The following is a 22,433-nucleotide window of genomic DNA, read 5'->3' on the forward strand; positions in this document are numbered from 1 at the left end:
GACTGCTGGGAATGGGGCATTATACAGTAACACTAGGGGATGTGTCTGGGTGATGACTGGAGAGGTGACTGCTGGGAATGGGACATTATACAGTAACACCAGGGGACGTGTCTGGGTGATGACTGGAGAAGTGACTGCTGGGAATGGGACATTATACAGTAACACCAGGGGACGTGTCTGGGTGATGACTGGAGAGGTGATTGCTGGGAATGGGATATTATACAGTAACACCAGGGGACGTGTCTGGGTGATAACTGGAGAGGTGACTGCTGGGAATGGGACATTATACAGTAACACCAGGGGATGTGTCTGGGTGATGACTGGAGAGGTGACTGCTGGGAATGGGATATTATACAGTAACACCAGGGGATGTGTCTGGGTGATGACTGGAGATGTGACTGCTGGGAATGGGGCATTATACAGTAACACTAGGGGATGTGTCTGGGTGATGACTGGAGAGGTGACTGCTGGGAATGGGACATTATACAGTAACACCAGGGGATGTGTCTGGGTGATGACTGGAGAGGTGACTGCTGGGAATGGGGCATTATACAGTAACACCAGGGGACGTGTCTGGGTGATGACTGTATCATTGTGTGTGTCAGGTTCCTATAAGGTGTCAGGGTGTCACTGTCTATGTCTCCATGCAGGAGGGGGAGTATATAGAGGAACACAGGGGTCTGTACAAGGACGTGATGATGGAGAATCACCGGCCCCTCACATCACTGGGTAAGAGGAGACTGTCATGTATTGTACAGGGGAGAGCAGGTATGGGGGCTCCCTATATACACACATCATCTGATAATCACATATATACACTGTACTCAGTCACTGTGTGTCTCCTACAGATGGGCCCAGCAACAGAGATACCCCAGAGAGATGTCCCCGTCCTCTGTATTCCCAGGACTGTACAGAGGAGAATCACAGGATCCCACAGGAGGATCAGGTAGGTGGGATTTAGGGTCTCACCAATATACCAAAGTGACGGTCACTGTATCAGTCATTCCAGGTGATAATGAGACACACAGGGAAAGCAGTGTAATTGGGGGTCTCTAGCCCCATGCACCACAGTAGGACCCTGATAACATCAAAACATCTATCCCTGTATAAGAAAGCAGATGGGGATCACAGATTTATTGTATATTTTACATATGTCATAAAGTGTAATATGTGAGAAATCTGGGCAATTAGTTCTATTGTGTTATTTTTCTTAAATGTTTATTTCATTTCTATATAACGACACCTAAACATTTTATCTGATAGCAATTATATTAATTACAAATGTATTGCTTTGCAAATGTCAGGGGTACAAATAAGGCAAATAGACTGGATGGGGGAACCCAGCGGGATATGACTGAGAACCATTACACTATATGGTCTGTACAGAGCTGTGTGTCTAATACTCTGATAGTCTCCTGATTACTCTGAGTAATGATGTCCGGCATTAATAACGCATTCATTTATATATGGGTTATTCAGGGTGAAGATCTGACTAATATAAAGGGAGAAGAAGAGACGTATGTGGCTGATATGAGGCCAGCAGATACAGAGGGAGAAGAAGAGACGTATGTGACTGATATGAAGGCAGAAGATATAGAGGGAGAAGAAGAGACGTATGTAACTGATATGAAGGTAGAAGATACAGAGGGAGAAGAAGAGACGTATGTGACTGATATGAAGGCAGAAGATATAGAGGGAGAAGAAGAGACGTATGTGACTGATATGAAGGCAGAAGATATAGAGGGAGAAGAAGAGACGTATGTGACTGATATGAAGGCAGAAGGTATAGAGAGAGAAGAAGAGACGTATGTGACTGATATGAAGGCAGAAGATACAGAGGGAGAAGAAGAGACGTATGTGACTGATATGAAGGCAGAAGATATAGAGGGAGAAGAAGAGACATATGTGACTGATATAAAGGCAGAAGATATAGAGGGAGAAGAAGAGACGTATGTGACTGATATGAAGGCAGAAGATATAGAGGGAGAAGAAGAGACGTATGTGGCTGATATGACAGCAGAAGATATAGAGGGAGAAGAAGAGACGTATGTGACTGATATGAAGGCAGAAGATATAGAGGGAGAAGAAGAGACGTATGTGACTGATATGAAGGCAGAAGATACAGAGGGAGAAGAAGAGACGTATGTGACTGATATGAAGGCAGAAGATACAGAGGGAGAAGAAGTGACATACGTGACGGGTGATCAGCAGTGTAAGGAGGAGAAAATCCCTTCAGATATCAGCACAGGTGAGTAATAAGCACTTATTACAGGAAATAGTCACATATTCTTCTTGTCCAGTTACTACAAAATCTCCCATACTTCACCCTCCCCTGTCATTTCATACTAATGAGGGAAATGTATCTGTAAAGTGGGGGAATCAGGAGCCATCAGCACCTATTGTATTCCTGCTCTCCCCCTCACATCATGTCACTGTGTGTTACCAGCCCAGAGATCTGACCAGTCTCCTCCCCACACTCTCTGGTGTATCTCGTACATCAGGATCCATCAGCCCCTATTATACTCCTGCTCTCCCCTTCACATCATGTCACTGTGTGTTACCAGCCGAGAGATCTAACCAGTCTCCTCCCCACACTCTCTGGTGTATCTCATACATCAGGTGCCATCAGCCCCTATTATACTCCTGCTCTCCCCCTCACATCATGTCACTGTGTGTTACCAGCCCAGAGATCTGACTAGTCTCCTCCCCACACTCTCTGGTGTATATCATACATCAGGATCCATCAGCCCCTATTTCTCTGACGTCCTAAGTGGATGCTGGGACTCCGTAAGGACCATGGGGAATAGCGGCTCTGCAGGAGACTGGGCACAACTATAAAGAAAGCTTTAGGTCTAACTGGTGTGCACTGGCTCCTCCCACTATGACCCTCCTCCAGACTTCTGTTAGAATCTTGTGCCCGGCTGAGCTGGATGCACACTAGGGGCTCTCCTGAGCTCCTAGAAAGAAAGTATATTTAGGTTTTTTATTTTACAGTGAGATCTGCTGGCAACAGACTCACTGCAGCGAGGGACTAAGGGGAGAAGAAGCGAACCTACCTAACAGGTGGTAGTTTGGGCTTCTTAGGCTACTGGACACCATTAGCTCCAGAGGGATCAACCGCAAGACCCGACCTTGGTGTTCGTTCCCGGAGCCGCGCCGCCGTCCCCCTTACAGAGCCAGAAGCATGAAGAGGTCCGGAATATCGTCGGCAGAAGACTTCGGTCTTCACCAAGGTAGCGCACAGCACTGCAGCTGTGCGCCATTGCTCCTCATGCACACCTCACACTCCGGTCACTGATGGGTGCAGGGCGCAGGGGGGGGGGGGGGGGGGGCGCCCTGAGGGCAATATATGACACCTTGGCTGGCAAATCTACATCATATATAAATCCTAGAGGCTATATAGATGTAAAAATACCCCTGCCAGTATTCCAGAAAAAGCGGGAGAAGTCCGCCGGAAAAGGGGCGGGGCCATCTCCCTCAGCACACTGGCGCCACTTTTCCATCACAGCTCCACTGGAAGGAAGCTCCCTGGCTGCAGTCTGAACACTACAGAAGGGTAAAAAAGAGAGGGGGGGGCACTAAATTTAGGCGCAGGATAGATATATATATATATTGATATATAAAAAGCAGCTATAAGGGAAAACACTCATTTATAGTGGGATCCCTGTGTTATATAGCGCTCTGGTGTGTGCTGGCATACTCTCTCTCTGTCTCCCCAAAGGGCTTTGTGGGGTCCTGTCCTCTGTCAGAGCATTCCCTGTGTGTTTGCGGTGTGTCGCTACGGCTGTGTCGACATGTTTGATGAGGAGGCTTATGTGGAGGCGGAGCAGATGCCTGTAAATGTGATGTCACCCCCTGCGGGGTCGACACCTGAGTGGATGGTTCTGTGGAAGGAATTACACGACAGTGTCGACTCCTTGCATAAAAGGTTTGACGACATACCTAATGTGGGACAGCCGGCTTCTCGGCCTGTGCCTGCCCAGGCGTCTCAAAAGCCATCAGGGGCTCTAAAACGCCCGCTACCTCAGATGGCAGACACAGATGTCGATGCGGATACTGACTCCAGTGTCGACGACGATGAGACTAATGTAACTTCCAGTAGGGCCACATGTTACATGATTGAGGCAATGAAAAATGTGTTGCACATTTCTGATGTTACCCCGGTAAAACAAAAAAGGGTATTATGTTTGGAGACAAAAAACTACCAGTAGCTTTTCCTCCATCTGAGGAGTTAAATGAAGTGTGTGAAGAAGCGTGGGCTTCCCCTGTTAAAAAGCTGTTAATTTCTAAGAGGTTACTAATGGCGTACCCTTTCCCGCCAGAGGATAGGTCACGCTGGGAAACATCCCATATTGTGGATAAAGCGCTCACACGCTTGTCAAAGAAGGTGGCACTACCGTCTCCGGATACGGCCGCCCTGAAGGAATCTGCTGATAGAAAGCAGGAGGCTATCCTGAAATCTATATATACACACACAGGTGTTATACTGAGACCGGCTATTGCTTCAGCCTGGATGTGCAGTGCTGCTGCTGCATGGTCAGATTCCCTGTCAGAAAATATAGATACCCTAGACAGGGACACTATATTGCTAACCGTAGAGCATATAAAAGACGCACTTTTATACATGAGGGATGCACAGAGGGATATTTGCCGGCTGGCATCCAAAATTAGTGCAATGTCCATTTCTGCCAGGAGAGGGTTATGGACTCGGCAGTGGACAGGAGATGCAGATTCCAAAAGACACATGGAAGTTCTGCCTTATAAGGGTGAGGAGTTGTTCGGGGATGGTCTCTCGGACCTCGTTTCCACAGCAACAGCTGGGAAGTCTACATTTTTACCCCATGTTCCATCACAACCAAAGAAAGCACCGTATTATCAGGTACAGTCCTTTCGGCCCAATAGGGGCAAGCGGGCTAAAGGCGCGTCCTTTCTGCCCAGAGGCAGAGGTAGGGGAAAGAAGCTGCAGCATACAGCCAGTTCCCAGGAGCAAAAGTCCTCCCCCGCTTCCTCTAAGTCCACAGCATGACGCGGGGGCTCCACAGGCGGAGCCAGGTACGGTGGGGGCCCGTCTCAAATATTTCAGCAATCAGTGGGCTCGCTCACGGGTGGATCCCTGGATTTTTCAGATAGTATCTCGGGTACAAGCTGGAATTCGAGGCGTCTTCCCCCCCCCCCCCCCCCCGCTGTTTCCTCAAATCTGCCTTACCAACCACTCCCTCAGGCAGGGAGGCAGTGTTACAGGCAATTCACAAGCTGTATTCACAACAGGTGATAGTAAAGGTACCCCTACTTCAACAAGGAAGGGGTTACTATTCCACAATGTTTGTGGTACCGAAACCGGACGGTTCGGTGAGACCCATTTTAAATTTGAAATCCTTGAACACATATATAAAAAAATTCAAGTTCAAGATGGAATCGCTCAGGGCGGTTATTGCAAGCCTGGACGAGGGGGATTACATGGTATCCCTGGACATCAAGGATGCTTACCTGCATGTCCCCATTTACCACCCTCACCAGGAGTACCTCAGATTTGTGGTACAGGATTGTCATTACTAATTCCAGACGTTGCCGTTCGGTCTATCCACGGCTCTGAGGGTCTTTACCAAGGTAATGGCCGAAATGATGATACTCCATCGAAAGAAGGGAGTTTTAATTATCCCGTACTTGGACGATCTGATAAAGGCGAGGTCCAGAGAGCAGTTGTTGGTCGGGGTAGCACTATCTCGGGAAGTGCTCCAACAGCACGGCTGGCTTCTAAACATTCCAAAGTCACAGCTGGTCCCTACGACACGTCTACTGTTCCTGGGGATGGTTCTGGACACAGAACAGAAAAAAGTGTTTCTCCCGGAGGAGAAGGCCAAGGAGCTGTCATCTCTAGTCAGAGGCCTCCTAAAACCAAAGCAGGTGTCGGTGCATCACTGCACGCGGATCCTGGGAAAAATGGTAGCTTCCTACGAAGCGATTCCATTCGGCAGGTTTCATGCAAGAACCTTTCAGTGGGACCTGTTGGACAAGTGGTCCGGATCGCATCTTCAGATGCATCGACTGATAACCCTGTCTCCAAGGACAAGGGTGTCTCTGCTGTGGTGGCTGCAGAGTGCTCATCTTCAAGAGGGCCGCAGATTCGGCATACAGGACTGGGTCCTGGTGACCACGGATGCCAGCCTTCGAGGCTGGGGGGCAGTCACACAGGGAAGAAACTTCCAAGGACTATGGTCAAGTCAGGAGACTTCCCTGCACATAAATATTCTGGAACTAAGGGCCATTTACAATGCCCTAAGTCAGGCAAAACCCCTGCTTCAAAACCAGCCGGTACTGATCCAGTCAGACAACATCACGGCGGTCGCCCATGTAAACCGACAGGGCGGCACGAGAAGCAGGACGGCAATGGCAGAAGCCACAAGGATTCTCCGATGGGCGGAAAATCACGTGTTAGCACTGTCAGCGGACAACTGGGAAGCAGACTTCCTCAGCAGGCACGACTTCCACCCGGGAGAGTGGGGACTTCATCCAGAAGTCTTCCAAATGATTGTAAACCGTTGGGAAAGGCCACAGGTGGACATGATGGCGTCCCGCCTAAACAAAAAGCTAGAAAAGTATTGCGCCAGGTCAAGAGACCCGCAGGCGATAGCTGTGGACGCTCTAGTGACACCGTGGGTGTACTGGTCGGTTTATGTGTTCCCTCCTCTTCCTCTCATACCAAAGGCACTGAGGATAATACGGAGAAGAGGAGTAAGAACTATACTCATTGTTCCGGATTGGCCAAGAAGAGCTTGGTACCCGGAACTTCAAGAAATGATCTCAGAGGACCCATGGCCTCTACCGCTCAGACAAGACCTGCTGCAGCAGGGGCCCTGTCTGTTCCAAGACTTACCGCGGCTGCGTTTGACGGCATGGCGGTTGAACACCGGATCCTGAAGGAAAAAGGCATTCCGTAGGAGGTCATTCCTACCCTGATCAAAGCCAGGAAGGAGGTGACCGCACAACATTATCACCGCATTTGGCGAAAATATGTTGCGTGGTGTGAGGCCAGGAGGGCTCCCACGGAGGAATTTCAACTCGGTCGATTCCTGCATTTCCTGCAAACAGGAGTGTCTATGGGCCTCAAATTGGGGTCCATTAAGGTTCAAATTTCGGCCCTGTCGATTTTCTTCCAGAAAGAATTGGCTTCAGTTCCTGAAGTCCAGACGTTTGTCAAGGGAGTACTGCATATACAACCCCCTTTTGTGCCTCCAGTGGCACCGTGGGATCTCAATGTAGTTCTGGGATTCCTCAAATCACATTGGTTTGAACCGCTCAAATCTGTGGATTTAAAATATCTCACATGGAAAGTGACCATGCTGTTGGCCCTGGCCTCGGCCAGGCGAGTGTCAGAGTTGGCGGCTTTGTCTTACAAAAGCCCATATCTGATTTTCCATTTGGACAGGGCAGAACTGCGGACTCGTCCCCAGTTTCTTCCTAAGGTTGTGTCAGCGTTTCACCTGAACCAACCTATTGTGGTGCCTGCGGCTACTAGGGACTTGGAGGACTCCAAGTTGCTAGACGTTGTCAGGGCCCTGAAAATATATGTTTCCTGGACGGCTGGAGTCAGAAAGACTGACTCGCTGTTTATCCTGTATGCACCCAACAAGCTGGGTGCTCCTGCTTCTAAGCAGACGATTGCTCGTTGGATTTGTAGTACAATTCAGCTTGCACATTCTGTGGCAGGCCTGCCACAGCCAAAATCTGTAAATGCCCATTCCACAAGGAAGGTGGGCTCATCTTGGGCGGCTGCCCAAGGGGTCTCGGCTTTACAACTTTGCCGAGCAGCTACTTGGTCAGGGGCAAACACGTTTGCAAAATTCTACAAATTTGATACCCTGGCTGAGGAGGACCTGGAGTTCTCTCAATTGGTGCTGCAGAGTCATCCGCACTCTCCCGCCCGTTTGGGAGCTTTGGTATAATCCCCATGGTCCTTACGGAGTCCCAGCATCCACTTAGGACGTCAGAGAAAATAAGAATTTACTCACCGGTAATTCTATTTCTCGTAGTCCGTAGTGGATGCTGGGCGCCCATCCCAAGTGCGGATTGTCTGCAATACTTATATATAGTTATTGCTTAACTAAAGGGTTATTGTTGAGCTATCTGTTGAGAGGCTCAGTTGTTATCATACTGTTAACTGGGTATTGTATCACGAGTTATACGGTGTGATTGGTGTGGCTGGTATGAGTCTTACCCGGGATTCAAAATCCTTCCTTCTTGTGTCAGCTCTTCCGGGCACAGTATCCTAACTGAAGTCTGGAGGAGGGTCATAGGGGGAGGAGCCAGTGCACACCAGTTAGACCTAAAGCTTTCTTTATAGTTGTGCCCAGTCTCCTGCGGAGCTTCTATTCCCCATGGTCCTTACGGAGTCCCAGCATCCACTACGGACTACGAGAAATAGAATTACCGGTGAGTAAATTCTTATTTATTCTTCTGCTCTCCCCTCACATCATGTCACCATGTTGGTAATATTCACTCCAATGCAATACACTAACCGCTGTGCCTTCCTCTCATACCATATGAGAATAAGGTTCCTGAAACAGACAAAACACAAGAACTAGGCGGCACTCGCCGGATTTATCACTCAAGATAACGTGTATTTAGTTCTTAAATTAAATGTGCAGGCATAATGTCTGCTCAGAACTGTTAAGAAACAAGAAGTGTTACAATGTTACCTTAAATAAGTGTGTCTCCTTTATCTGTGATGCCAGCGGCGGGCAAGAAGTCAGGTCCGCTTCAAGCACCTGGACCCACATGATGATGTCACTTTGCCTGGCGGCCTCAGACGCCCGATCCATGATTGCTGCGGACAGAGATATGTTTCCCTCCGTCACACTGATCACAGGGATTGCCAAGCTGCAGCAATAGATGGTCTAACAGCATCAGGAGAGCCCAAGCTGAGATATGTTTCCCTCTGTCACACTGATCACAGGGATTGCCAAGCAGCAGCAATAGAGGGTCTAACAGCACCAGGAGAGCCCAAGCTGAGATATGTTTCCCTCCGTCACACGGATCACAGGCATTGCCAAGCGGCAGCAATAGAGGGTCTAACAGCACCAGGAGAGCCCAAGCTGAGATATGTTTCCCTCTGTCACACTGATCACAGGGATTGCCAAGCACAGTAATAGAGGATCTAACAGCACCAGAGGAGCCCAAGCTGAGATGTTTCCCTCCGTCACACTGATCACAGGGATTGCCAAGCAGCAGCAATAGAGGGTCTAACAGCACCAGAGGAGCCCAAGCTGAGATATGTTTCCCTCCGTGACACTGATCACAGGGATTGCCAAGCACAGTAATAGAAGATCTAACAGCACCACAGGAGCCCAAGCTGAGATGTTTCCCTCTGTCACACTGATCACAGGGATTGCCAAGCACAGTAATAGAGGATCTAACAGCACCAGAGGAGCCCAAGCTGAGAGGTTTCCCTCTGTCACACTGATCACAGGGATTGCCAAGCACAGTAATAGAGGATTTAACAGCACCAGAGGAGCCCAAGCTGAGATATGTTTCCCTCTGTCACACTGATCACAGGGATTGCCAAGCAGCAGCAATAGAGGGTCTAACAGCACCAGGAGAGCCCAAGCTGAGATATGTTTCCCTCCGTCACACGGATCACAGGCATTGCCAAGCGGCAGCAATAGAGGGTCTAACAGCACCAGGAGAGCCCAAGCTGAGATATGTTTCCCTCTGTCACACTGATCACAGGGATTGCCAAGCACAGTAATAGAGGATCTAACAGCACCAGAGGAGCCCAAGCTGAGATGTTTCCCTCCGTCACACTGATCACAGGGATTGCCAAGCAACAGCAATAGAGGGTCTAACAGCACCAGGAGAGCCCAAGCTGAGATATGTTTCCCGCCATCACACTGATCACAGGGATTGCCAAGCAGCAGCAATAGATGGTCTAACAGCAGCAATGCAGCCCAAGCTGAGATATGTTTCCCTCCGTCACACTGATCACAGGGATTGCCAAGCACAGTAATAGAGGATCTAAGAGCACCAGGGAGTCCAAGTTGAAATATGTTTCCCAAAGGTGGAGAAGACATGCAATTGCTCAGACTTGTAAATGTTAAAAGCCACTGCTGGCGGCTTGTCTCCCTGACAAGTCCCAGTTGTTGATAGGCATCCGGGACACCATAGGTCCCGCTGGTTGCTATGCAACCAGGATGCCAGATAGCTATGGCGACTGTGGTTACCTAAGAGTCTGGATGCTTAGGGTACGTGCAGCAGTGCAGCTGCATGAGATTTCTAATTATGTGGACCTTCCCATTCTGGCTGTTCTGATGGGTTGGGTATAATTTACCGGCAGCCGGGATGCTGGCTGTAGACGTTGACACTGGCGTTTTGCGGGTACCATTTAATGATGCTGCCAGTTGAGGACCTGTGAGGAGTCTATTTTTCCAACTAGAAACTCTAATGTACTTGTCTTCTTGCTCAGTTGTGCACCAGGGCCTCCTACTTCTCTTTCTACTCTGGTTAGAGCCTGTTTGTGCTGTTCTCTGAATGGAGGAGTACACACCGTTGTAGGAAATGTTCAGCTTGATGGCAATTTCTCGCGTGGAATAGTCTTCATTTCTAAGTACAAGAATATGCTGTCGCGTTTCACATGAAAGTTCTCTTTTTCTTGCTATTTTGAGAGTACAATCGAACCCACAAATGTGACGCTCCAGATACTCAAGTAGCTCTAAGGAAGTTTTATAGCTTCTCTAACGAGCAAACCCGTTTTAAGTTGTACTAACATACAGTGGGGCAAAAAAGTATTTGGACAGCCATCGATTGTGCAAGTTGACCCACTTAAAAAGCTGAGAGAGGTCTGTAATTTCTATCATAGGTACACTTCAACTGTGAGAGACAAAATCTGAAGAAAAAAAAACCCCAGGAAATCACATTGTATGATTTTTAAACAATTTACTTGTATATTCTTGTGGAAAATAAATATTTGGACACCTACCAAGCAGCAAGATTTCTGGCTCTCACAGACTCTTCTATCCTCCACTCATTACCTGTATTAATGGCACCTGTTTGAACTGGTTATCTGTATAAAAGACACCTGTCCACACCCTCAAACAGTCAGACTGCTACCTCTCCACCGTGGCCAAGACCAGAGAGCTGTCTAAGTACACCAGGGACACAATTGTAGATCTGCACAAGGCTGGGATGAGCTACTCGACAATAGGCAAGCAGCTTGCTGAGAAGAGATCAACTATTGGCGCAATTATTTAAAAATGGAAGAAATACAAGATCACGGACAGTCTCCCTCGATCCGGGGCTCCATGCAAGATCTCACCTCGTGGGGTTTCAATGATCTTGAGAACGGTGAGGAATCAGCCCAGAACTACACGGGGGGACCTGGTCAATGACCTCAAGAGAGCTGGGTCCACAGTCACAAAGGTTACCATTAGTAACACACTTCGTCATGGATTGAAATCCTGCAGCACCCGAAAGGTCCCCCTGCTTAAGCCAGCACATGTCCAGGCCCGCCTAAAGTTTGCCAGTGACCATCTGGATGATCCAGAGGAGGATTGGGAGAATGTCAGATGAGAACAAAATCTAACTTTTTGGTATAAACTCCACTTGCCGTGTTTGGAGGGAGAAGAATGATGAATGGCATCCCAAGAAGCATGGGGGTGTAAACATCATGCTTTGGGGCTGCTTTTCTGCAAAGGGGACAGGACGACTGATCCATATTAAGGAGAGGATGAATGGGGCCATGTATCGTGAGATTTTGGGCAAAAACCTCCTTCCCTCAGTAAGAGCATTGATGATGGAATGTGGCTGGGTCTTCCAGCATGACAATGACCCCAAACACACTGCCCGGGCAACTAAGGAGTGGCTCCGTAAGAAACATTTCAAGGTCCTGGAGTGGTCTAGCCAGTCTCCAGACCTCAACCCAATAGAAAATCTGTGGAGGGAGTTGAAAGTCCGTGTTGCCTGGCGATAGCCCCAAAACATGACAGATCTAGAGAAGATCTGCATGGAAGAGTGGGCCAAAATACCTGCTACAGTGTGTTCAAACCTGGTCAAGAACTATAGGAAATGTTTGACCTCAGTAATTGCCAACCGAGGTTATATTACAAAGTATTGAGTTAAACTTTTTGATTGTCCAAATATTTATTTCTTCTGCGGGGTACACTGGGCTCCACAAGGATTGACATTAGGATGTAGAGTAGGATTTTGATCTGAAGCACCAACAGGCTCAAAGCTTTGATTGTTCCCAGAATGTACAGCACGGCCTCCGTGCACAGAAGCTCAGTTTTGTAGTTGGTGCTTGCAGTGAGCAGGCATACAACAGGGGGGCTGCTCCAGCAGCCCTGAGAAGAAGCTTTTTGAAGAAAAAAAAGACTTCAAGGGCTGCAGCAGAGGCACTGTCTGTGCTAGATGTCAGAAGACATCTCCTGCTGCAGCTCCATCACTCCCCCAGCGGCGCTGTACACTCCCGCACCCTGGTTACCGGGTACTTATAGCGGAGGCTCCGGATTTTCTTCTGGATAGTCGCACACACGACCGCTGCTCTCCTGGATTGCGTGGCCACACATAGGGAGGAGGTAGGTGGGTTTCCCCGGCGGGACACGCTCTTTGTCGCGGTGCAGCGCGGACGGTTGGAGGCGGGCCGTGCGCGCTGGCGTGGACACTGTGGCAGTACAGGGACCCCACTAGACCACCAGGGCATGGGCGCAGGTCGGTTTTCTCTCATAAAACCGTTTATTTCAGCCCACAGTACCCGATGGTGAAGTCCAGCAGGGGGATAAGGCTTTAACCTGTAGCCCCTCCCCCAGCCCCAGGGCGCCATTTAGAGTAAATGTTCCCGCCCTGGAGCTGCATCTCTTTCCCCCTCACTCCCTGTCAGTGTTTGGGCGCCATTACACAGAGCAGCACTATTCCTGGGATTGTTTGGGAATATCCTCCTCTGCAGAGCCGCCTGCATGTCAGCGCTGTGCATTTTACAGGACACTTAAGTATTCTACATGTCTGCTGACAGTGTTTAGAAAAAGTGCATTTAGTCAGGGTTATCTAGTACAAGTACCCTGTGATATACATCCAGTCTTTACTGTGCATTGTTATATATATATCTTATATATAGCTATATTAAATGGCTAGTCCATTGCAGTATTATTGCCAGTCATAACTTCTGCATTGTACAATGTGACTATATGTGTGTGCATCTAGCTGCTGTGTGACCTCCATTTCTTGTATCTCACTCAGATTGCTATCTCTATATTCTATAACCTGTGGGGGCTAGGTGCGTCAGGTTTGTTTTTATATATATATATATATATATATATATATATATATATATATATATATAGGGTTCACAGGATATACTCTGTATTTTTCTCTGTGATATTTAGTCACCATATCTCTCCTGAATTCCTGTTTGTGCTGATACACTGCGCAGGGGTTCTGGTCAGGTATTGTGCTGCTGTTTTTGTACTGTGTTGCCTTATATTGCGCTCTATAATATGCTACAAAGGGCAACTGTGCTGGGGCTGATCCCACAGTGAGTGGTGGTGACGCTGCAGACACGTTTGTGGAAAATATAGCCGCTATGGGTTCTGGGGGTTCCTTGCCCCCCAGTGGGACTGTAGCAATGGGTGTTCAGAATGACCCACCTTGGGCTACCTTCTCCATGCTACTTAATACGCTGGTAACTAAACTGACGCCCCCTATGGGACCTCCTGTGTTGGTACAACCGTTCATGGTCCCCGCTGTTAATCCGCCATGGGCAGATCAACTGTCCACTCAGTTACAGCAATTGAATGACTCACTGACTGCTAAGAAGTCTAACCCTCGCCCACCTAAGACCAAGGGGTCCTCTAAGCAGACCATTACTTCCTCACAATCCACCACTGTCCCTGACACCTCGTCTGATGAGGATGGCGTTTATACTGACCCCACAGGTTCTGATGCTTCTGATGGGGAAGTTGTTTCACGGGTGGATGTTCCGGATTTATTGGATGCTATCAGGCTCATTCTTCAGATTACTGATGACCCGGAGCCTACCGTTGCTTCTAAGAAACCTGATAGATTCAAACGTCAGAAGGTGGTTAAACAAGTTTTACCTCATTCTGACCATCTGGTTGACATACGTCAGGAGTCCTGGGAAAATCTAGGAAAGAAGTTCACGCCTCACAAGATGCTAGCTCACTATCCCCTCACCCTGGAGCTGAGTAAAAATTGGGAGACACCCCGCCGGTGGATTCACATGTGGTGCGAATGGTGGTTTCCTCAGCTCTACCTGTCACTACCGTCACGTCTCTGAAAGAGCCAACGGATAAGCGTGCGGAGGGTTGTCTACAGGCGATTTACACCCTAGCAGGTGCTGCGCATCGGCCCACTATTGCAGCGACATGGGCTGCAGAAGCTATTGAAGCGTGGGCCCATCGATGCTTCTGATCATGTTAGACAATACTTGTCGTATATTGTCACAGCTTCTCATTATGTTAAAGAGACGGCTTCTGATGCCGGTATTCTGGCGACCAAGGCTTCTACTACGTCCATTCTGGCCCGCCGGATTCTATGCCTGTGGTCCTGGTCTGTGGATCTAGACTCTAAGAAAACCCTGGAGGGTCTCCCTTTTAAGGGACACATCCTTTTCGGAGAAGACCTCAACAAGATTGTGGCTGACTTGGCTTCTGCTAAAACAGCCTGTCTGCCTAGTACTGCCCCTTCGGTGCCGAAGGCTAAAAGTACTTCCTTTCGCTCCTGTCGTCTTTCAGGGAAAGCAAAGGGTCAGGCGTACCCCAAACAGGGTCACACTTCCAAACCCGGTAAGCCCAAACCCAAACGGGCCTGGGCTGCCAGTCAGCCTGCTTCCAAAACTGATAAGCCTGCCGCATGATGGGACGGGCCTCACCCTGGGGTATCCCAGGGTGGGGGGGGCCAACTTCTAGGGTATACCCAGGAATGATTGAAGACCACTTTCGATGCCTGGGTACGGGACGTCGTTACTCGAGGTTACGCCATGTCCTTCAAAAATTGTCTGCCTCATTGATTTTGCCTGACAGACGTCCCTTCGTATCAGGTGAAGGCAAAAACTCTTTATTCGGTGGTACAGACCCTCCTGGATACAGGAGTGGTGGTACAGGTGCCTCTAGCTCAGAGAGGCAGGGGTACTATTCACTATTATGTCGCATCAGCAATACCTAAGGTTTGCGGTTGGCAACCTCCATTACCAATTTCGGGCTTTACCTTTTGGTTTGACCACGGCTCCACTAGTCTTCACCAAAGTCATGGCGGTAATGATGACTGTACTACGCCGTCAAGGGGTCAGGATCCTACCGTACCTGGATGATTTGTTGATCCTTGCAAATTCCCCAGATATTCTCCTATGTCATCTACATCTGACTGTCCAGTTTCGGCAAACCCACGGGTAGCCCGTCAACTGAAAGAAATCCTCCCTGGTCCCTGCTCAGAGCATGGTGCACCTGGGGGCATTGTTGGACACTCACAACCAGTGGTTGTTCTTGTCTCAAGAGAAAGTCCTGAAGCTTCAGGACAGGATTCAATGCTTCCTATCTCATCCGCAAGTGTCGATACATGCGGCAATACAAGTGCTAGGTCTCATGGTGTCGGCATTCGACATGGTGGAGTATGCTCAATTCCATTCTCACCCTCTGCAGTAGCTGATTCTTGCAAGGTTGGATGGCCTGCCTCACCGGATCAGGTCTCACATGATGTCCTTGAATCTGGAGGTCCGTCTGTCACTGAGCTGGTGGCTCCAGGACCAACGATTGAGCAGGGGTGGTCCCTTTCTGGATCTCCAATTGGGTCCTGCTGAATTGCCAGTGCGTCCATTAATGTTGCTTGAGGATCCCCTTGTTCTTGCTCCGAAGACCGGAACCTTGTGATTGTGTCGAGACGCCATCAGATCCACGTCTGGAAGGCCCCACCTGTCCACAAGGAGTTGAAACACTTCTGGATGGAGGCCCCACTCTCCAGCGTGTACGTCCTGACGACTGAGAAAGTCCGCTTCCCAGTTCAGGACCCCCAGAATGAACATTGCCGATATGGCTGGTAGATGACTTTCCGCCCACTGGAGAATCCGTGATACTTCCCTCATTGCCATGCGGCTTCGAGTGCCGCCTTGATGATTTATGTATGCCACTGGGGTGGCGTTGTCCGACTGTACTTGAACATGTCTGTTCTGTATTAAATGCTGGGCCAGATTCAATGATTTCAGAAATAGCTTCAGTCAGGAGTAGTCATTCCAGTTCCTCCTGCACAACGAGGACAGGGTTTTTACTCCAACCTGTTTAAAGTTCAGAAGCCAAATGGGTAATTTCGGCCCATTCTCAATCTGAAACTGCTGAACAAATACATTTGGGTACCTCGGTTTCACATGGACACCTTACATTCCATCATTTTGGCCATAGATCCTGGGGATTTTGATTACCTACATGTTCCTATAGCACTGTCCCATCAGTGCTATCTCAGGTTCGCTATCCTCCAACAGCATTTTCAGTTCCAGGCCCTACCTTTTGGGTTAGCCACAGCCCCCAGAGTATTTACCAAGATTATGGTGGTAATGGTAACTTATCTCTGACAGCAGGGCATACGAATTTTTCCATACCTCAACGGCCTTTTAATCCTGGTACAGTTGCAAGAATTGCTCCTATGTCATCTGCAACAGACAGAAATGTATCTGCAGAAACATGGGTGGCTCCTAAATTGGGCAAAATCATCTTTGGTTCCGTCACAGCGGATGACTCACTTGGGTGCTGTACTGGATCAAGTCTTCATAGAGTAATGTTACCTCTGAACAAGATATCCAAGGTTCAGTCAAGGATTCAGGACTTGCTACACAGTCAAAAGGTATCCATTCACGCAGCAATGCGTGTGATGGGTTTGATGGCGTCAACAATCGACATGGTGGAGTATGCACAATTCCACTCGAGGCCTCTGCAGTGCCTGAGTCTTGCCAAATGGAATGGCCTGCATTACATGATAAAATCACAGACTATGGTTCTTTCGATAGAAGTAAGGTAGGTCATTAGCCTGGTGGCTACAGACATCCCACCTGGACAAGGGGAGACCCTTGTGGATATCAGATTGGGAAATTCTGAAAACGAATGCCAGTCTCCAGGGCTGGGGAGGAGTGTCAGGAAGATTGTGTTTCCTGGGGCAATGGACCAAGGAAGAAGGTTGCCTGCCAATAAACATATTGGAACTTCGGGCCATATACATGGCACTGATTCAGTCAAAGGACAGTCTTTGGGGAAAACCAGTCCAGATCCGCTCGGACAATGTGACGGCAGTAGCGTACCTTAACCATCAGGAGGTAAGTCACATACTAAAGTGGGCAGAACTTCATCTTCCAGCCTTGTCCGCAGTATTCGTTCCGAGAGTCCTAAACTGGGAAGCAGACTTTCTCAGTCGACACACCATTCGGGCAAGCGAATGGGCTCTGCACCCACAGGTCTTCCAGACTCTAGTAGACAAGTGGGGGTTGCCAGAGATAGATCTCATGGCATCCCGTCTGAACAACAAAGTGCTCGCATATGGGTCAAGAACAAAGGATCCCAGAGCGATCTTTGTGGATGCCCTGTCGGTGACATGGGACTTTCATCAGGCTTATGTGTTTCTTCCAATCAGCCTATTACCAAGGGTGGAGAGAAAGATAAAACAAGGGAAAGGTGCCATGATATTAATCGCTCCAGCCTGGCCCAGAAGGCATTGGTACACAGATCTGCAGAGAATGTCGATGGATGCTCCATTTCTGCTCCCTCAACGTCCAGACCTACTGACGCAGGTTCCTCGTTATCACGAACATCTGACTCTCTACAGTCTTTGATGGCATGGCTCTTGAAACCTCTATATTGATGTCAAGAGGATTCTCACAACAGGTAATTCAAACTATGCTTAGAGCAAGGAACCCTTCCTCAGCTCGCATTTATCACCGAATATGGCAAACCTATTTTCATTGGTGTAGTGTACGGAAAATGGACCTCAAGTCTTTCAGAGTTTCCCGGATCTTAGCATTCCTTCAGGCAGGAATGGATAAAGGTTTGAAGGTGGCTACCTTGAGAGTGCAAGTGTTGGCATTGACTGTATGGTTCCAAAAGAAAATTGCCAACTTACAGGATGTGCATACTTTTTTTCCAGGGAATGCTGCGCATTCAACCTCCTTTTGTTCCTCCTACAGTTCCTTGGGACTTACGTCTAGTCCTGAAAGCCCTTCAAGTTGCCCCATTTGAACCACTTAATAAAGTGGATCTTAAATGCTTGACAGCTAAAGTTCTCTTTCTACTGGCTATGGCGTAAGCTAGAAGAGTGTCAGATTTAGGGGCATTGTCAGGTCGTTCCCCAGTTCTGATTTTTTTTTATTTAGATAAAGCAGTTCTAGGAACTAGATCTGGGTATCTTCCGAAGGTGGTGTGTAAATTCCACCTTAATGAAGAAATTGTAGTCCTTGCATTCCAAGTACCGGGCCTCTCTGCGGGAGATGCATTGCTGGACGTGGTCCGTGCATTAAGGATCTACGTGAATCGTACCAGTGCCATCAGAAAGACAGATTCTCTCTTCATTCTCTATGGATTTCACAAGAGAGGATGGCCTGCTGATAAGCAGACACTGGCAAGATGGCTTCGGGTGATGATTTCAGAAGCATATTCTCAAGCCGATCTCCCTGTTCTGGCTAATGTCTCTGCTCACTCTACTTGTAAGGTAGGTCCATTATGGGCAGCACAACGTGGTTCTTCAGAGCAGATATGTAAGGCAGCCACATGGTCTTCCATTAACACATTCATTAGACATTATGCCATGGATACCTTTGCCTCTCATGACGCTGAATTCAGGCGAAATATTCTCCTTTCCAATCAGGAGCGTTCCCACCACTAAATTGCTTTGGTAAATCCCATTGTTATCCTGTGGATAACCTGTGGACCCTTCCCGGAGAAATATACATTATGGTAAGAACTTACCGTTGATAACGGTATTTCTCCTAAGTCCACAGGATCCACAGGGGTCCCATCCTGAAGCACCTGATTTGTGGATCCTTTTACTCACTAATCTCTTCCTTCTTGTACGGAAGGGTGTGCATGTGTGTTCTTATCGCCTGATTAGGACTATCTATGATGCTCCTGCCTTGAGCTTTGGAATACAACTGATTTGCCTGAGCCAGGAGGCGGGGATATATGGAAGGGCCCATTGAATGCTGGGAGGCCAGAAAGCTTTGACCGATTGGTGCAAATCCGCTGTCGCTTCATCCATATCTCATTGTGATCCTGTAGACTTAGGAGAAACACCATTATCAATGGTAAGTTCTTACCATAATGTATATTTCACATGTTTCCCCAATATAGAACCTGCTTTGGTACATCTCATTAGTTGTTACCTGATAATTTTGTTACTCTGTAGAACTCCATGGTAGCCCCATATATCCCTCCCTTCTATGTGTTTATATTTTGTAGAAAAAGCTGTGGAAGTCACTTCAGACAAGGATGGTAGAGAGGTCAGGGATAGACCTTCTGGGGATGTGAACTTTTACCTGTATCTCATGGGGAAGAGGCTTTATCCCCCTAGTTATGGCTGCTGTATAGTTCTTCCATTAACATAATTTTCTTATATATATTTTTTATTCTCTGTAGGTGAATGTAACAGAAGAAATATATTGGCTGAACGTCCCATTGTATCTCCAGATTGTGAAATTGAAGCTAAAGACATCATGCAAGATTCTCTGGAAGACCATGTGATCCCAATTATACATCCAGTACCTCACAGTGCAGATATATCATCTCTTACCTGTAATCATGAGGAAATCTCACCTGATACCTCAGATATTGGTCCATCTATCACAGCTCTTAGAATAGATACGTCATTTCCCAATGATGCACATGACATATGTTTTACTCAGAGCAAGATTATTACCCATCAGCCACCTAAGACAGGTGAGAGGCCATTTCCATGCTCTGAGTGTGGGAAATGTTTTACATACAAATCACAGCTTGTTAAACATGTGAGATGTCATACAGTTGAGAGGCCATTTCCATGCTCTGAGTGTGGGAAATGTTTTAGACTGAAATTAGATCTTGTTAGACATGAGAGAAGTCACACAGGTGAAAAGCCATTTCCATGCTCTGAGTGTACAAAATGTTTTACTAAGAAGTCGAAGCTTGTTCAACATGTGAGATGTCATACAGGTGAGAAGCCATTTACATGTTGTGAGTGTGCAAAATGTTTTACTCAGAAGTCGAAGCTTGTTCAACATGTGAGATGTCATACAGGTGAGAGGCCATTTACATGTTCTGAGTGTGGGAAATGTTTTAGTTTCAAAGCAGATCTTGTTAGACATGAGAGAACTCACACAGGTGAAAAGCCATTTTCATGCTCTGAGTGTGGGAAATGTTTTACACGCAAATCATATCTTGTTGTGCATGAGAGACATCATACAGGTGAGAGACCATTTTCATGCTCTGAGTGTACAAAATGTTTTGCTGACAAAATACAGCTTGTTATACATGAGAGAAATCACACAGGTGAGAAGCCATTTCCATGCTCTGAGTGTAGAAAATGTTTCAAACGCAAATCATATCTTGTTACACATCAGAGAAGTCACACAGGTGAGAAACCATTTCCATGCTCTGAGTGTAGAAAATGTTTCAAACACAAATCACATCTTGTTACACATCAGAGAAGTCACACAGGTGAGAAACCATTTCCATGTTCTGAGTGTGGGAAATGTTTTACTCGAAAATCACTGCTTGTTGAACATTTGAAAATTCACATAGGTGAGAAACCATTTCCATGCTTTGAGTGTGGGAAATGTTTCAGACAGAAATCAAATCTTGTTAGACATCAGATAAATCACACAGGTGAGAAACCATTTCCATGCTCTGAGTGTGGGAAATGTTTTAGACTGAAATCAAATCTTGTTAGACATGAGAGAAGTCACACAGGTGAAAAGCCATTTCCATGCTCTGAGTGTACAAAATGTTTTACTCAGAAGTCGAAGCTTGATCAACATGTGAGATGTCATACAGGTGAGAAGCCATTTACATGTTCTGAGTGTAGAAAATGTTTTACACACAAATCATATCTTGTTAGACATCAGAGAATTCACAAGTGAGAGGCCATTTCCATTTTCTGAATGTTGAAAATGTTTTATACACAAATCACAGCTTGTTATCAGAGAAGTCACACAGGTGAGAGGCCATTTTCATGCTCCGAGTGTGGGAAATGTTTACACACAAATCCACTCAATATTTTTAGAGAGGATATTCTAGAGTTGGCTTTCAAATAAAAGAACAAAATACAACTTCATTAATAAAGGGAATGGAAAAATGATAAAGAGAGTTTACAAAAATATTTGTTTAATTTGTATAAAAAAAGCAAACCCCATTGAGGTGACCTAATTAAAATTTATAAATATATTTGAGAAACATACAAAGATTTAACAAGCACATCACACTATGCTCATGTACAATTGTACCATTATTTTTATGATTGTATTTTGTTCTTGATTTAATATTATTTTTATTAATACTTTACAAACAATATAGTACGGGCAATTTGTTACATGTTACTGGCGCTGTGCAGACTCTGTGTAGATATAGAAAAATGTGGAGACTTTGTATAAAACATTTAATAATCAAAGTGTAACTTTCAATATTAGAAAATGTCATTTGCATAAAAAAATCTCAATATAGCAGAGATTAAAAATAGGATTATACTGGAGTCCTAATACAATGGGGGTATAGATGGGGTCCAGAGGAGCCGTTGCACTTTAAATTTCTTCAACTGGATGTGCTGGCTCCTCCCCTCTATGACCCCTCCTAAAGCCAGTCTAGGTAAAACTGTGCCCGAAGGAGAATGGACATACTTGAGAGAAGGAACAGAACAATAATGAGTGGTGACATTTACAGCAGCCACAACAATGTAACTGACCAGCAACAGCTGAACAGGTAAACTTTTATAAACGAGAACCCTGCAGACAAGTAAACGGACTGAGGCGGGTGCCCAATATCCCTTATGGACTACGAGAAAAGGATTTACCGGTAGATAATTAAAATCCTATTTTCTCTGACGTCCTAGTGGATGCTGGGAACTCCGAAAGGACCATGGGGAATAGCGGGCTCCGAAGGAGGCTGGGCACTCTAGAAAGATTTATGACTACCTGGTGTGCACTGGCTCCTCCCACTATGACCCTCCTCCAAGCCTCAGTTAGATTTTGTGCCCGGCCGAGGTTGGCTGCACACTAGGGGCTCTCCTGAGCTCTTAGAAAGATAGACTTAGGTTTTTTATTTTCAGTGAGACCTGCTGGCAACAGGCTCACTGCAGCGAGGGACTAGGAAGAAGAAGCGAACTCGCCTGCTTGCAGCCGGATTGGGCTTCTTAGGCTACTGGACACCATTAGCTCCAGAGGGATCGACCGCAGGCCCAGCCTTGATGTTCGGTCTCGGAGCCGCGCCGCCGTC

At 47.2% G+C, this 22,433-nt stretch overlaps 1 protein-coding gene across 1 annotated transcript in view; it reads left to right on the forward strand.

Annotated features, from left to right (window-relative positions):
- Positions 1–21,725, forward strand: part of LOC135057084 (uncharacterized) — a 140,703-nt gene extending 118,978 nt beyond the window's left edge. The window contains exons 8-11 of the mRNA XM_063962983.1: positions 663–729; positions 849–946; positions 1,480–2,248; positions 19,608–21,725. Of these exons, the coding sequence (XP_063819053.1) occupies positions 663–729; positions 849–946; positions 1,480–2,248; positions 19,608–21,085 (2,412 nt within the window). The 3' untranslated portion in view covers positions 21,086–21,725. The remainder of the gene's footprint in view (positions 1–662; positions 730–848; positions 947–1,479; positions 2,249–19,607) is intronic.
- Positions 21,726–22,433: the final 708 nt, after the last annotated feature.

Source organism: Pseudophryne corroboree, chromosome 3 (genome assembly GCF_028390025.1).
Source record: "Pseudophryne corroboree isolate aPseCor3 chromosome 3, aPseCor3.hap2, whole genome shotgun sequence".
Lineage (NCBI taxonomy): Eukaryota > Metazoa > Chordata > Amphibia > Anura > Myobatrachidae > Pseudophryne > Pseudophryne corroboree.